The following is an 18,015-nucleotide window of genomic DNA, read 5'->3' as shown; positions in this document are numbered from 1 at the left end:
ACAGCACTCTCTACTGAAACATGTTACAGATATTATGGAACAGAATAAGCTAGGCTCTTATTGCTCCACAATCACCCTCACCTATCATCTGGGGCTGGTACAATAGGCCAGAAGTGGCCGCAGTACAAGGTACTTAGTCCCACCCCACTAGCAATAAAAAAAATGGGCTCTTATAACAGCGGTTACTTGACGGCTTACCTGCACTATGTCTTTTGTCTTCTTATTGACATTGCTAATATAAGGAAAAGGCTCTGTATCTTGCCCCCGTATCAACTGGTAAACATGTTGGAAGATACTTGGGGGATCCATTGGTATGAAGCTTCGCAATGACAACTTCTTGATGTCGAGATCAGAGATCTGGCTCTCTTGCTGTCCAAATTACAAAATATATGTGTGTTAAAATATGAAATAGAATTTAATGTTACTGGAAAATGAGAAAAGATGAGCATGCATATTACAGAAGCAAACAGTGCATGGTCTTTCTGAATTATATCATACTTTTAAACAGTCATACCTCTGATATTAGTACAGCTATCACTATGAAACACAGTGCACTGAATTAGCAGATAATGGAAGTTTCCCATTCACAAGGTTAGTTCTCTTGGCTGTGTATAGCACTGACAACATTCATAAAAATGGTAGATTTCATAGGAAGCAGGCATACTGAATGTGTGTTAGGGTTTAATGTAACGAAGTGCCTCAGGCACACTAAGATACTAATTTGTTTCGAGAAGGTGTAATCTATCAGCTAGATTGCACCCCACATTTTCATAGGCCTACTTCAACATAGGCCTTGGAATGGTCAAGCTGTCTGGCTTCCACGGTAACCAGTTTGACTGCAGCAGATATTTCTCATGGAGTACATCAACTATGGTTTAGTGTATTGGCTCCCCCTTCCTCAAACACATGATGAATTATAAATAAACCGTTGCAACTGTTGCTACAGTCAAGGTGAGACATATGGGATATTGTGTTACATGATGGGACATTTGTGAAACTAGAAAATGCACTGGGAAAAATATTTGCTGAAGAGCACTATCTTACACGATGTAATACCGTGTTCATCTGGTAGAAGTTCACAGACATTTCAGGGGTATGTAATGTCTTCATCTTCAGGGTTGAAAACTAAGCCAAACAAGTAAACTGCCTGCTCATTGCTAATTGTTTGCATGGAATATTCTTCAACCCCGTAAATTGGAAGCAATATATTCCTCAACACAACTACTGATCTTTTACCAGACAAACATGGCACCACATCCCAAAGGATGGTACTCTTCGCATTCATATTCACCTCTGTAACCCCAAATCTAAAAATGTTCTTTACCTATACAATACACTTTGTTTCACATTTATATTTCTACTCAATTTGGAGATGTAATTGTTCAGAAATTGCACCTAAATTAGAAAGTCCCATAATTGTTTTCAGTTTCAATTTAAATGTTTAAACATTCATCAAAAGTTATGAAACAACATAATCACACCATCAGAATATTCAAAACATGCTTTAATTATAAGCGTATTCATACTGATATGATACAGAAGACAACATATTGGTAAGCAAGAGCAGGAAACTGGATGACAAACATCAAAGAAAAGCGTCAATATGGTGCTACATGTCTCACCAATGAGGAATTCACCAGGGGACAGTGGAACGGGAAGTCCTTCCAGTAGTGAAGAATGTACTCCTGCATTTTAAGATCAGAGGCCAGCTGATGCAGGAGCTGGGCTAGGAGTGGCAAGCTCTCTGCTAGCAGCATGTTCAGCTTGAGTTCCTGCAAATTAGAATGTAGCCTTTATGAGAATGCAGCATTCAACATTTTACCAATGACTAGTTTTCAATTCTGTTGAATTAATTACATTAGAGATAATGCACAGCAGACAGCTGTGGGATTTTCTATGGAGATAAATACTGAAAACATTAACATCATAACTTTTAGAAGAATGGAACTAATTAGAAACAAGATTTGCATTGATCATAAGATAATGAAACAGATCAATAATTTTATTCATCTGTGATATAATGCAGCTTACATAGGAGAAAATGATTTGAATGCAAATATTATAAATTTTGCCAAAATATTAAGAAATAAAATCAGACATTCAAGCCATCATCAGTTCCTACGCACATAAAAATGTGAACTTATAAGACACTACAAGACCAAACATTATTTCATGGTATTGAATCATAGACAGCAAGAAAAGCTGATGACAGATGAGAGATGTCAGGGCAAGCAAAGGTAAAGTTGCCCTGTGCTTAATTAAGCACCTCATCATGAAGATACATGGAGGAGTGGATGTACAGCTCAAAATATTCTTAACCCTGGAACTCTGGCACTAGACAGAAGTGATCAGCTTCATACTCTGGCTGCTTTACCCTCTAGAGAAAGAGCTCCCACTACACACTAGACAGGAGAATTGAGGGGGGGGGGATCCAGAACAGTCCAGATGAGATGATAAACAGAAGAATCTCTTGCCTCTGGCAGAAATCACGGCATCATTTGACTTCATTCACTGTCCACTAAAATGAATTTTTGTTTTTTTTCCCCCCTTCATATTTTTACTCTACATTTGTATTATTTAAGGAAAATGAAGAGAAAATAAATACCCAGTGAAGCGATTAACTTGGTGATAATGGTATTTACATTGAAAACAATGCAACACTAGACCTGCTAGTGGCTCAGTCAGATGACAGTGCATACCTCATACAGCAGGTGCAGAGAGAACAGAATAAGGGTAATACTGTTAAACAGTATTGCACTGGTATTGATCTGTGGGACAGGTGGCGGGCTAAAGGATGGGCCAACTGCCTCAACAGGTTGCAGTCCCAGTAAGCAGGCAAGCCCATGGCCCAGTGCACGGTGATGGGCTGACAGCAGCAAGTAATCCCAGTCTGACTCAGATCCACTGTCCGACACTCGCTTCTTCTTAGTTAGAACACCTGATATTCCAGTGACATCTGACTCCTGCTGGTGGATCACAGGCAGCTTGTCCACATCATATCCCAGAAGTTCTAGGCATCGATAGATAATACTGTATCAAGTTCTGATAATAAAGTCCTACACTTCATTCAAAGTGTAGGATTAATAAAGGGTTAATCCAAAGGGGAAGCACAATAGATCATCGAAGGTTCCAGTGCGAGGGCCGGTTTTTATGGCTCACTCCTCATACTCATACTCAAGTTATGATCGTATTCAGTGAGAGAACTATAGAAGGAATGATGGATTGCACAGTAAGGGAAATGGGAAGATCCTTAGGTGATTTATACACGCACAATTTAGATTTTACAGAGAAACCAAACATGAGAACAGTGTCAGTATTTGTGAGCACACTTGGTACACTCTTGCAGATATTAATACAATTTTCATTTCTACTGAATCATGCCAAAATCATGTGCTATTAAATCAATTTAACAGCCATAAAAAATAGAGTAGAGCCCCCATTTAACGTTCTGCGATTTAAAATTTCCCCTATTTTAACATTCAATTTCAATGGTCCCAATTCAATAAACTGTTATATTTATTCCATTTAATGTTGGCCTCAGTTTATAGTGCAAATTCAGTGATTCCAAAGAAACCTAAAATTAGCTTCTTTTTTTTTTGTGTACTGTATTTTCTAATGGATATCTTACCAAGCAGCACTCCAATGAAGAGCTGCCATTCTTGAGCTGGAGAGATGTCCTGGGTACCTGGTGCATTGCGCACACCATACCACTTGATCAGAACATGCATAGCAAGGTCTCGCTGCAGCACTTGCTTCATAGTGCTCAGACATTCTGACACTGCAACATAACACTGAACTTCATGACCAACGTCTAATACAATAAATGGCAACCATCCAGCTCCCTGTGCTTCAGCAACACAACATCCCAGTCTAACATATCCCACATAAAACTTTCAATACCATGTTGCATCTTGGGGGGGGNGGGGGGTACGCCGTAGTGTAGTTGGTTGAAGAACTATGCTAAAAGCTGGAAGGTCGGGCGTTCGACTCCTGATGACATCACTGGATTTTTCAATTGACCTCATCCTTTGAGCCACACTATGGCACTGGGATCGACTCAGCCTCTAACAGAAATGAGCACCAGGAATCTTCCAGGGGGTAAAAGGCAGCTGGTGCGTAAGGCTGAAAACCTCACCACCATCTGTGGGCCTACTGTCTAGAAAAATGTGGAAGCCTCAGCCTCTCACAACCCTATGGGCCTCCACGGCCTGTTACAGGGATAACATTTTTCTGCTGCATCTGAGGTTCACATCATGATGACTGTTGAAAGTATGAGGGTAAGTCAGAAATTATCCGCACTTTCTCCATAACACATCTTTAGGTTTATCACACTGCCTCCTACACATGCATTGTTAGAGTTTGTACTACTGTGGTCACGTGATCGAAGTTTTACCTTGATCGCATCATTTTCCTTGATGCTGTGACAGTGTAAACATGGCCACTCTGCTAGCAGTGTGCACCAATGATTAATAAAGAAAAGTGATCCAATTTCTCTGGTTGGAAGGTGTGTCAGGGGCTGAAATTCATATGTGGGTTCATCACTATGAGCCAGAATCCAAAAGCCAGAGTATGGCGTGGAAACTCCCGGGATCGCAAACGAAGATGAAATTCAAGACTCAATCTTTCGTGGGAATGGTGATGCTAACGGTTTTTTTGGGACTCAAAAAGGCCTATACTGGAAGACTACCTGGAAAAAGGGTGTACGATAACAGTGCAAGATAAAGTGATTTGCTGGCCAACAATTTGAAGCCAGCAATTCGCACCAAACGCCGAGGCCTATTGTCGAAGAAAGTGTTGTTGTTGCATGTCAATAAACACTCACACAAGGATGGCCAGACCGTTGAAACCATTAAACATTTGTGTTTTGAGGTGCTGGAACACCCTGCCTACAGCCCAGATCTTGCCCTTTCTGACTACCATCTCTTTGGACCACTTGAAGATGTTTTACAAGGTTTTTGATTTTCTACGGACAAAAAAGTGGGGGAAGAGGTGCATAAATGGTTGCGCGACAAACTGAAAACCTTCTTCGTGGAGGGAATACTCAAGCTTTTGCACCGCTGGACCCAGTGCATCGAAAAGGGAGGAGACTATGTAGAAAAATGAAGTACTTGTTCAACCCCTACTTTTGTATATATGGATCGGAAAAACAAGAGTGCGGATAATTTTTGACTTCCCTACATACTACCTTCTGGAATATGATGCTACATCATCAAGCAGTTCACTAACGTGCTTCCACCTTCAGGGCTAAAATGTATGCAAGCAACAAGCACAACCATTCTGCTTACTTGACCCTAAAGACGGAGGCAGTACAACATTACTCCAAAACACTGGTGAAATTCCACCACACTATATGGCACCACATACCAGAGAATAGTACTTTCTATCACAGTGTTTTCAGCTTATTTTCCTTTTTTACAAAATGTGGCAGGTTTAAAACATCATGCTGTCTGTGTCTCCCTCCAACCAGTTGAGTGGGTTTCATGGAACTTGGTCTGAACATTATGCCACTGAAGGCTTCCACAGTGTAATTCATTTTCATTTTCTGCAATCAATAACAACCACATGGTAAAAGTGCAAATTTGTGAGTTGAATGTGTCACTTAATATGCAGGTCCTGCATTATGTATGGTAATAGATATTTCAAAGAGTATATTAACTTCTTTGTGCAATATAAAAAAAAGCAACATGGCCAAGCAAAATTTTTCTTGGGCCTAACTGTTTCCTTCAAAATCCTTTCCAATTCATCATTCATTTTCAGCCTTCCATTCAGTGCTATACAGTCTGGGTACTGATAGCATCATCAATTAACCCACACAGAAAATAATTTAAATTATTGTTGTTGTTGTTGTTGTTGTTCTACAGCCCTTTGTTGGGCTTTGGCCACTTCTTCAGTTTCTTGATCTTATACACAGTCAGCAGGACTCCTTGAATGGGAGATCAGCCAGTCACAAGGTCTCTACCTCCACACAGAATAACACAAACACATATAATAGACATCCATGCCTTGAGTAGGATTTGAACCCACAATTCCAGGGTTCAAACAAGCGAAGACAGTTCATGCCTTAGACCATGTGGCCACTGTGATGGGCGAATTTACATTATTACACAAAAAAATATTAGAACTTACCAAGCGGACTGGAGCAGAGCTGTGGGAGTGACATTCGGAACAGAGAGCCATCACTGTACTCCTGCAAGATAATCAAATCCATGAGCCACAAATGAAATAATGTTTCTATTAAAAATGGAAAAAATACATTATTAAAATCTAATAAAGAAATACTATAACTTAACATTTTCTAGTAAAAAGAGCCAAAATGATATAAAAAGGTAAAAAAGCTATCAGGCCATGAAGGCCCATAGGGTTGTGGGACATCGAGGCTCCCACATTTTCCCTCTACAATCAGCACACAGTTGGCAATAAGGTTGTCAGCCTTAAGCACCAGCTGCCCTTTACTCTCCAGGAAGATACCTGGTACTCATTTCTGTTAGGGGCTGAGTCATTCCCGGGACCATAGTGTGGCTGGAAGGATTAGGTCAATCGTTGCATTACTGATGGACTGTGGATACATAGACATTTAATTAAAGATCTGCAAGAGGATGCTGAAATACAGAATTGTAGCATAGTGCCTCAACCAACAATGCTACCACATGCCAAAATATTGGGAAGAAAACAAAAGGCCACAAAGCTGGCTTCACAAACTGAAAGAAATACAGTCAGAATGACAGAAATACCAACTTAGCCTTCTCTCTACACCTGTTCTTCATTAAACAAAAGTCTGATCTATACAGACCACTGTAATGCTAACTGTTCCTGTAGATTCACACTACTGCTGTCAAAGTTCAGCACTATGATTACTACCAATTGTAACGCCGTGGCGGCAGGGGGGCGTGGAGGTATCCTCCACTGCCGCCATCTTGTAACGTCCCTGCGACGGGGGTGGATTGGTTGTCTCACCGCTGTCGCCACTTGTAACGCCGTGGTGCTGGGGGGCGTGCAGGTACCCCTCCTTGCTACCACAGCTTATGCCGTAAGGAGTTAACACCATAATCCTAGCTTACCCTCAGCTAGGATTCTCCTGTTCGGGGCTTCCTTCCTTACTTAAAGCTGCCACCATTTGTCCTCTCTATTGTGGGAACTACCCCCTGACATATTGTCATAGCTCCCTCTTAACTACTCCCCATATAGTCTGCAGGTAGCCTCCTATCAGGTGATACCGCTGACTTCTCTGTCCCCGTTTCTTTCTTTGCCTTCGGCTGCTACTGCTGCCTGTGTCAGTTCAGCCCTCGCTTTGGTCAGGATTGCTCGGGATCGGTCGTGGGAAAGTTGATTATAGAGGTGTAAATCACAATCCCGGTACATCCTACTCTAACTACCCTGGTCTATTTACATTGATATTTACCGTATTTACAATATTTACATTATTACAAGGCCGACTTTCAGTCGGGAGTACATAGTGAATTGACTTGCAGCTACGCTAGGAACCTCCCCTTCGGGGGTGTAAAACTGGAGTCTCTCTCTCTCTTCGACTCCTGACTATAAGCAAATATTAATCGTTCCATGTGATCCTGTTTCCCTACTATTCATTAGATACGATTACACTATCCTTCGTAAAGTTTCACTCTTAACATAATCTACCCTTAGTTATACATATTGAAACACACATACTATATTTATCACTACACGCTAACCATAACCTGGACACATACACTATAAAACCCTTATTGCCTGACTAACATCCTAGGCAATTACATGTTACATGATTCTAGTATCCTCCCCTAAGGGCTCGCCGGGCACACTGGAGTTGCATATTGAAATCACTCAACAACACTTTTATCAACAATACTATTAAACAACATGGCTGATATGCGTAAACGTGACTTACTTGAGATAAAAGACGTAGGGCCACCTCCTCCACTCGTAAGGCCCATATTGCCTAGAGCCTCCGGCTGACAACTCAATATTCTGTTTAAGATCAGATCCCTATGTCTCCTAAATTCCGTAATTTATAGTTTCGATTTGCTAATTCAGCTGTTGACGACAGAGGGTAGTTAACTCCTCCCTTTTGTTCCCAATTCCCAAAGTTATATTCTCATTGGCTATTCCCTGTGGCTGGGGGGTGGGGCCCGTGGTCCTCTCTGCTGCTTATGCGGTAATATTACGATACTCCAGTGGCCCCATTAGCGAGCTTCTTACTTATGTGATTACGCATAAATGCTGATCATCAACATTCTTAACCTAGTTGCCTGTCCAGGTGTTGTCATACTAATGTAATGACTGTAAAACACTTTCGCAAGTCTCGAACATTTAGGTAACGGCTTAAATTTCCAATCTCAAATTTGAAACACTACACCAATGATGATTAAACAACACAATTTAATTCACTGCAAACTTATGCATTATATTCACAGGGAAATAAGGCTGTAAAAACAAGTGGGATCATCTGACATGAGACGCTTTTAGTCTGGCAGAAGTTCACAAACGTTTCTGAGAAACATACTGCTCCCGCCTTCATGGTCAAAAAGTAAGCTATAGAAGCAAGGCTGCGCCATAGCTCAAGCGGTTAGTCACCGGCTACCCACCGCAGCAGCCCAGATTCAATCCCAGGTCTGGTCAAGTGGGATTTGTGGTGGACAAAGTGGCACTGGGGCAGGTTTTCTCCAGGCACTTCGGTTTCCCCTGCCAATCTTCATTCCACCAAATTCTCCATCATCATAATCACCCGGGGCAGGTACAATAGGCAAATCAGTGGCTGCCATGGCAAGTGGACCCAGCTGGACTCCACCCCCCCCCTAAGCGAATTTTTAATTATTGCTATAGAAGCAACCTGAAAGCAGTGTGACGCAAGTTATGCGACCAGTCTTGGTAAAGCAACTATCCCATAAGTTGAGGTATATCTGTATGACTAACATCTGCACCCTTGCCTCACATAAAGTTGTTCAGTGTCACCGTTGGGAGACATAAGAACTTACCAGAGTGACCCGGCTGCCAACTGCATCTCTGAGTCCTGACAGCTGCCCCTGGCGAGGCATGGACAGTGGAAAACCTTCTGCTTCATCCACAGACAGCATAGTGTTAACAGCCCCATGGGCAGCATGAACAGGTGACAACAGACACACTTCATCATCAAATCGGGGATCCATGGCTGAAGTGGATCGACTCGTGGGTAACAGGCTGCTCCTCCTAAACAGAGTACAGTGAAAGTGCCAAAGGTTCTTCTGGGGAGCACATTTATTTAACACTAAATGGGAAAAATCTTAAAAGGGGGTAAAATCTAATTTTAACACTGAGATTACTGACTTGTGATCAGTGAAATTAAACAATTTTTGTGTTTCTGGACATTATCAATTCCCATGTTTTTACTTAAAACACATAATGGTTGAGACTGGATTCAGTCTTCAGGTGGTATTGATAGAGCTAGTCCCCATTTCCAAACCAACTTCTAGATCTCATTTACTGAAATTAAAATTATATGAAAGAAAACCTTAAGTCAAGAAAATATTAAATGGGGGTACCACCATGAATGTGACTGACAAGTTATTTAAAGTTGTGTCAACTGATATTAGCATTTGGTATGTTCACATGTGATCATATCAACATCACCATGTTTGTCTACCCTTTTGTCCACTGTGTCTGTCCATATGTAAACACTCGAGAACTACTGAATAAATTTTCATTAAATTTTGTATTGTGGACTTCTATTACCATTTGTTAGCACCATCAACTTTGGTTAAAATCAAAGAACAATAATGTAAGTTTAACATAAAGACCTTCATATGCATTTCTGTTTACAGCTAAAGTGTTAGGGTCCAAAAAATGTAAACACGCCATTTCACCACCATTTTGACTGTCCTGCCATTTGGCAAGGTTGCTGTAGCATTCGTGTGACTAGCACCATCTTTTTAGAGATATGACACTACACATCATGATTTACATTTTGATTTAACTTTGAAAATACCCATAAATATCCATGATATGTACACAGTGGCCGTCTTGTAGTGCACTCAATTTCACCTGTTACTTCACAACATGTTTCGGCAACATAGTGCCATCATCAGGTGCCCTAATTACGTTAATCTATTGCACTGCTTGCCCTCATATGTCTTCATAACACCATTTAAAAAGTATTTAAAAAGTGCATATTTGTCAACTATAATAAATTTACACTCACTAAAACTTGTTAAGATTATTCATCTTATGTGTCTTAATTAAAACTTGCATGTGGTTCATTCACTATGGGGTCGTTTTCTTATTTTCTGTGTAAACCATGTCTTGTGATGTGTGTTCCCTTCTTAGCTGCGAGTGTCCAGACCCTCTTTTCCCGGGGGTAAAGCGGCCGGGGCGTGAAGCTGACCACTCACCTCCAGCTAGTGCCGAGATCAAGAAAATTTGGATTTGTACATCCACTTCCCCATACATCATCATGTCATAGTGCTTAATTAGTATTCACCGGGACAACTTTACCCTTTTTTATCAGATGATAAGAACAGGGATAACTCCTGAAAAGCCACATGTATTCAATATGCCTTAAACACTGGATAATGCCAAAAATAACTGCAATGTCATCATGTTCACATACCTGGGAAATGGTGTAGCAAATTGTGAGCCAAGGTTGAGCGACAGATATGAAGATGTTGTGAGAGCAGATGGTATCCCAGCTACATGAACTTTGCCAACCAGATTCATCCCCGAGTACAGCACAATGCCTCCAGTCAAATCCACTGCCACGATCATGTTCAGTTGCTGCAACGTGTAAACACAGAGAAAAAGTTGCGAGTAGATAAATCAATTTTGAGATGAAAGAAAGACATCTATTATTAAAAAAAAATCATTCTGAAAGTGCTGAAAATTATTCTGCAGTCTGTCATCTTCAAGAGTCATTAATGTTCCAAACTCACAATTCTGTAAACTGTTAACTACTGGTGAGTGTGAAATTCGGAGGAAAAATGTTAGTTGCTTCAGAATACAACAAAATATTTAAGGTTCCTTTGAAGAGCAGTGGATTTGGGCATTAAACTGAGGATAATCTTAAATTAAGGTAATTTATCACTGAGACTGTTGACTGTGGACTGAGCACTGAAAATGAACATCAAATGATGGAAAACCCTAAATCAAGGAATATTAAATATGGGCTCCACTGTATTGTACACATGAAATCTTTGAAATTTTCCATACCTTACTGATATTGATGTTCATTAATCACAGTACAGGTCTACTGTCTGAAAATGAATCAACAGCACAGATAACACATTCCACGCACACACATTCTACTTCTAACAAAGCTAATGAACAGTACAGATATTAAACTGCACAGACACATAAATTATTTTTTCCTTGTATTTCATTAGATGTACACCATACTGAAAAATATTTCAAATAAAACTTGTACATGTTAATGAAAGTAATGATGTTAGTCAAAACAGATCAACAGCTACATAAATAAAACAACCACTAACTGGAAGGGGGGCTGCATCCTTGGCAGTGATGTTGTTTACTACTCCAAAGACAAGTTTCTGCTCACTGTTAACTTTCTCAAGTCTTGTGCAGAACAGCTGGCTAAGTGAAGGAACCAGGTAACATAAGTACGTTTGTCCCACTAGATCTGAACTCAGGAACACTCTATTGCTGGGTCCATAAGACACATCCCTACAAAAGGAAGAATTTTACATCCACAGAATATTTCCGTGCCAGATGAACACATAGAAGCACAATTTACAGCTCAACCTTCTCAGATTTCTCAAAATTTGGCAAGGTTACTTGGATATGAAACAGCACATTTAATTCATATCATGGCTCACTAGTTGAGAAACTCTACTAACACATAAAAAAGGAGCCTTAAACATACAAGTGTACCAATCTCACCGAGGGACACCAAGGTTCTCAGTCCAAATGTGTTCTAGACACAACTCAGGAAAAACAGGCTTTGCATCCGCCACGTTATCAACCACGGTCATACTTGTCATCATCCTTGAATCAGGAGGCGGAGTCCCAGAACCTGGAGACCATGAGGATATGTGATTGTGGCGCGATGACTGCCAGCCACGAGGAGATGGCGTGAGAGTGAGGCGTGTCAAGTTGCTAGCAGATGCACTCGAGGACTGGCATCGGCTGAAACATAAAACAATCACAATTGTAACTTCATGCAATAAAATAAAAAAGTTGCCTCATTTTTGTAAGGGTTGGTATCACTTAGTACGGCCAACCACTACATGAATGTGGGTATGTTTCCATTCCTCCTCAACCAATGGGAGAACTCAGAAGGTTCTGACAATGGTCAACAACACTCAGAATTACTCCCTTTCAGGACTTTGTCCATCATTCAATATTCTAAACCAGAAAATGTTTTGGAAGCTGAATCTGCTTCCATCCTCAAGTATGTACTCAGTTGGGTCCGACAAAATGGGTCAATCACAGTCACTGAACCAGCTAGTAACCCTCATTTAATGTTTCTTTTGTGAGAAATGGCTTTTAGCGCTCAACTGTAGATATTCATAAATGGAGACAATTTTAACACTGAAAATGACTTGGGATCTCTGAAACTGAACTTTAAACAGGGAAAAACCTTAACCTGAGGAACATTAAATTGGGATTTCCTTACATGCAGCTCACTAAGAAATTGTTCTTAGAGGATGCAGGACATTCTGCTCTGAGATAATTCAAGATGGTACACATCTTAACATACCAGTTCTCTAAGATGTATTTTAAACTTCATTTGCCCTTGTGCATCACACAGCCCAGCTGACTAAGCATTGCATTTTTTAATATTAATATGGTTTTTTAAAATTATTATTCTTAGTAGGGTGAGACTGAGTCCGCTTGGTTCTGCGGCCACTATTGGCCTATTGTACTAGCACCAGACGTAGATGTTAGATGATGGTGATTGGAGCAATTGGTGGAATGAAGATTGGTAGGAGAAACCAAAGTACTCAAAGAAAACCTGCCCTAGTGCCACTTTGTCCACCACAAATCCCATATGACCAGACCTAGGCTATTAACACAGTTACCCAGAGTTAAAATATGGCTACCAGATATGTAGAACAGGAGATTCAAAAACCACTTTTCCTTGATGACAGACTGGTATCCCTAACTTAAAACATGACCTCAATCCTGTAGAGCCAGAATATTTAAAACCCTATTCCTAGATGATAAAGGTTAATAATGTTTTTACCACATACATGTATGTCTCCAAAACAATCTCAACTCTGGATGTTTTACACCAGTTACGTTCGCACACACATGTTATCACGTGTTAGTCACTAGACATAGGGTGTGTACTGATAATGTGAATTATTCAACATTTGAATGAATGAATGTGTTAGGGGTGGGCCATAATAATCCAGCCCTTGCACTGTAACCTTCAATGATCTATTATGCTTCCCTTTTTTGGTTAACCCTTTATCAATCCTACACTTAAAATGAAATGTAGCACTTTCTTTATGGGGGACATCATAATAGTCACTTGGCTCCATAAAAAACTGGCCCAGGTGAAAAAATCTTAACTAAGCTATAGCCTCACAATCACACAGGATGTGTGTGGCTCATTCATCTTTCTCCAGGCAGCGTTCACAAGTGCGGTCTTCTGTTAGTCCCAGTTTATTGAACACTAACTACTTGTAACTACAAATGATTGTAACACTTTCATAAATTTACACAATCTACAAATCACTACAGAACACACAGTCTTTTTAAAGTTTATCTCTTAACTAGTCATTGCTAGGTAGCAGCATCTAACAACAGAGTCTTCAGCTTCTGTGCCCATGACCAACTGCTAACACCATGACTCAAGACTGGCTGTTGACTCACTCATCTCACTGGTATTCGTTATAAAATCGCAGCATGGACCACATACAAGAGACAGCTTCAGGCACTTCCTCTACTATTATGTGTTAATTCATTGCCATGGACACATGTTTAGAGTGGCCACTTTCATTCCCTAGCCATTTACCTTGAGGAAAAAAAAACCCTTGCACCCAAGGGATAAGATTGGAAAGCCCCAGAACTAGTCTGGACACTGTGGAGAAGTGAGAAATCTCTTGTCTCTGCTGCGAATCAAATTCCAATTCATCAGTTGTCCAGTCCATAGCCTAGTCACTATGATAACTGAGCTATTCCAGCTCCTCATCCTACTATATAATTTACAATTGAATGAGACTATGACTTCTATCAATTAATCCATGCCAGTTAACAATTCACGCACAGGCAGATGTCTGTCTATTCAGCAGTCATGCTGCATGAAACACCTACCTGATGGCAGCCATGGGACTGTGTGAACGGGACATTTGGGGTGATGAAGTAAAGCTGCTCCTGTTGCCATCTGTGGTTGTGCCGGCAAATACAGAATGTGTCTTCATGCTGCTACTGCTACTGCCAATTGCTACTATTGAAGCAGATGAATGGTTCAATGAACTCTCCACACAGCTACATATGGCCTGACACTCCTGTCAACATATTAATCCATTTTCAAATTACTTACAAACAAAATTGGTGAAAGCATTTTAAAGAGCGTGACTGACAAACATAACAAAAAACATTAAATATCACTTGATTCGTACATATGTTCAGCACACTTGTAACTGAAAATGACCCAAGTTTTAAGCTTCCTGCAACAAATCAACACCTTACATTGGGCTCAAATCTATCACTTTTATCCAAACCAATCATGGAGAGATCTGAGATTCTCACAGAAGCAACTGTGAAGTTTACTGTCTTCTGGGATGCAATGCTTTGCAGTCTGATCTTCAGAGTAGACCTACCTTGAAGACACAACACTGCATGGTATCATGCCCCTGAAGACAGTAATACTGAAAGGCAGTCTTTAGTTTACCAAATGAAATAGCCTATGCAGGAAAAGTTGGCAGGAGGAGGAATCCTTCTAAGATGTAATTCGTGAATGCCCAGCTTCAGCTAGGCATAGAATAATGATCTTCAGGTCTGTGTGGTTACAGACAGTGGGTGCCAGGAAGTCATCAATCAGAATGGTTCTGGGGTTACAGTCAGGGCTCTTTGTAAAAGCCTCTAACAAGGGTTGCACAACAGATCCAGTAACTGTCTGAGTACTTGTGGCAAGTAAACTTGTCTTAAAAAATAGATATTAATACCAATTTACATGTGCTAGTTTCTAAATTCACGAAAACATATTTTTCATAAACATTTTAGAAAGTCCACATATTTATGTTTCAGCAGTCACTTAGACACTGTGCCACCGACAGCATGTATTACATACCAAAACCATAAAAACATACCTCACATAATCACAAAGTGAATGGTATGTTATAACCAACTGAAAGGAAAATCATAAATTTGCATGACTTATTTCACAATGGTGTCAGTACCTAGACTGTATAACAGTGAATGGTAAGATGACTAATGAATTGGAAAGGGTTTGGAATGAAGCAGCAGAGGGCTAATAGAGGCACTAATCTGGCATTTGCCTGGGTGGACTGAAGAAAACCATGAAAAATTTGGTCAAGATTCGAACCAAGCACCTCCTTGAATACAAGTCTACAGTGTTACCACTACACTAACCTTCTTGATCAAAATGGTAAGACACCTCTAGAAATAGCCCTTCATAGGTCAAGCAGTAGCCCAGTGTTCAGGTTGTCTTTGGTTGATGTCACCAGGGTGAGATAACCAGAGTTTATGTTTAGCTGGGTAACAGTCACTGAAGTATGCATACAAATGAACAAAATTTGTATTCTATGCATTATAGATACCCAATTTCTGTATGTTAAATATTAGGAGAGTATTAATTTCACTAGAACATTATTAAAAATTCAGAGTAGAGAATTTTATGAAGTATGAAGGAACTGACCATTACAGAAATGTTGGAGATTGGTGGGGATTCTCTTAGAAAATGACCACTTGGAAGACCAAGGAGATGAGAGGATATACATTTATTAGGATTTTAAAAAAACTGGCTGTGGGAAAGTTAGGCCAGAATTGGTTTAGCATTGTGCCTAATGCTCGGTTCTGATATTAGCTGTGTTCAACCTCAGTTTCTTTACTAGAAAATATGTCATTAGTTTAAAAAAAGTGACATAATGAAATTTAGTATAGTAAAGTTTATCTTGTCACCACTGATTTTCTGGTTCTTAAAAATATTCTTTACAAGAAATGAAACGAGGAATATTTTCTACGTGAAAGAATCAAAACAAGACATAAAATTTCAACAAGCCCGCATTTAGTAGTATCTTCCAAAATGGTCTAACTGGCACTGGTCATTAAAGTTACTTCCCATATAAATTCTGCCATATACAAGTCCAAAATATTGCAAATTCTTCCACAACTTCTGTTTTCTGTCTTGGCTGATATCTACAGTCTTTCAACAGTCTGTGTTTCATATAGCTGTTGCAAGGAAACATTCAAGAAAGAAATGGAATCCTAATTTGAAAGAGAACTGCAAATAGAAAATTCTGAAAAAATAAAAATAATGATTCAAACAAAGTAAAAAAGTAGAAATACAAACCTCACTCACTCACTTACTCATAAAGATGAGTCCTTCTTGAGAAGCCACCAATTGTGCAGCTACTTAAGAACTTCCCAGCATTTTCTGGAACCTGAAGGTTAATTACTGTGTTTACAAGAGCCCTCCACTGGTCCCTATCCTGAGCTAGATCAATCCAATCCATCCCATCCCATCCTATTTCTCTCTAAGATCCATTTTAATATTGTTCAGCAACCTATATCTTGGTCTTCCTAATGGTCTCTTTCCTTCTGGCTTTCCCACCGATATCCTAGATTCATACCTCTTTGCTCCATTCATGCTACATGCCCATCTCATTCTGCTTGACTTGATCATTCTAATTATACTTGGTGAAATGTACAAGTTATGAAGCTCCTCATTATGCAGTTTTCTCCAACCTCCCATCACTTCATCTCTCTTCAGTCTAACTATTCTCCTCAACACCCTGTTCTCAAACACCCTCAAAAACCATGAAAATTAACACTTTTTTAGTTCCTTGAAGATAATGATGCATAGCAGCCTAATAAAACATTATTTCTCTCTCATGTCATAATATTTTGCCAAGACAAACAGTAAATCTCATTCTTAGGTTACTTGATATGCACATACCTCAGGTAGTGCCTTGCGAACCTTCCAGACACTGTGAAGGCCTGTTCTGGTGTCATACAGCATACATATAGAAGGTTCCTCACTGGTGAAGACAATCTTTTGGCATGGGTCTGACATGTAGGACAATCCTCCTGAAATTTAATTTTCAAACAAAAACAATATGTGATAAGGTAAACAACCATAAATTACATCCAAGACTTATTATAATCTCCTAGTGACAGATACATTGTGAGAATGTAGGAATACTATCAGTGTCTTACTTATGTCATGGGCTTCTCTCAAAATTATAAAGGAAAGAAAGGTGAAGTTGTCTCTGTGCTTAACTACTTAAGCACTATGCCATGAAGGCATATGGGGAAGTGGATGTATAGATCCATTTTGTCTTGACCTCAGCACTATCTGGAGGGGAGTGGTTAGCTTCACGCCCCAGCTGCTTTACCCCTGGGTAAACAGAGGACTGCAGATTTCTTTGATTTCAAGATCATTGAGATGTACTCGTAGGTGAGCTGTATAAACCAGGCTTTCTTACTCAGCTCTATAGGCACAAATTAACTCTATGCCTTATGATGAAAACTGCCTGCACATAAGAAGAAAACATCAGTTTCACACGCCACACTTACCATGCTTGGCCAGCACTGGGGAAACTTCATCCAATGGATGAAGTAATGCAAAAACAGTGGGCAGCTGTGGGAAATTTCCGACAGTACTGTGCATTTCAGACACAGAGCTGCTGGTAACCTTTTGCATTCTTTCCATGTCTCGCTCAAACATGATGCCAAACTTGGTGCTCCACACATTGCCCACCTGCACAGATATATTTAAAAGCCTCAGATGAACCATGTTATGCTTCATGCTGTGATTTCCTGGGTTATGAGGCATTTATTTGTAGTTTATTTAACAGTGCTGTCAGTAATTCAGACTACAGAGTGTCAAAAATGATTGGATGA

General features: G+C 40.0%; 1 protein-coding gene across 2 annotated transcripts in view; it reads right to left on the bottom strand.

Annotated features, from left to right (window-relative positions):
* LOC111874155 (anaphase-promoting complex subunit 1) overlaps positions 1 to 18,015 on the bottom strand; it is a 59,137-nt gene that overhangs the window by 34,755 nt on the left and 6,367 nt on the right. For both annotated transcript variants that reach the window (XM_023869401.2, XM_023869402.1), the window contains 12 exons: positions 17,689 to 17,872; positions 17,069 to 17,199; positions 14,242 to 14,435; positions 11,860 to 12,105; positions 11,454 to 11,643; positions 10,577 to 10,740; positions 8,970 to 9,180; positions 6,127 to 6,187; positions 3,629 to 3,778; positions 2,700 to 3,010; positions 1,623 to 1,772; positions 199 to 369 (listed from right to left, as the gene is read on the bottom strand). In XM_023869401.2, coding sequence (XP_023725169.1) covers positions 199 to 369; positions 1,623 to 1,772; positions 2,700 to 3,010; positions 3,629 to 3,778; positions 6,127 to 6,187; positions 8,970 to 9,180; positions 10,577 to 10,740; positions 11,454 to 11,643; positions 11,860 to 12,105; positions 14,242 to 14,435; positions 17,069 to 17,199; positions 17,689 to 17,872 — 2,163 coding nt within the window. The remainder of the gene's footprint in view (positions 1 to 198; positions 370 to 1,622; positions 1,773 to 2,699; positions 3,011 to 3,628; positions 3,779 to 6,126; positions 6,188 to 8,969; positions 9,181 to 10,576; positions 10,741 to 11,453; positions 11,644 to 11,859; positions 12,106 to 14,241; positions 14,436 to 17,068; positions 17,200 to 17,688; positions 17,873 to 18,015) is intronic.

Source organism: Cryptotermes secundus, unplaced genomic scaffold, assembly GCF_002891405.2.
Source record: "Cryptotermes secundus unplaced genomic scaffold, Csec_1.0 scaffold26, whole genome shotgun sequence".
In the NCBI taxonomy this organism is placed as follows: Eukaryota; Metazoa; Arthropoda; class Insecta; order Blattodea; family Kalotermitidae; genus Cryptotermes; species Cryptotermes secundus.
The sequence above is the reverse complement of the archived record's forward strand: the minus strand, read 5'-3'. Positions and strand labels throughout refer to the sequence as shown.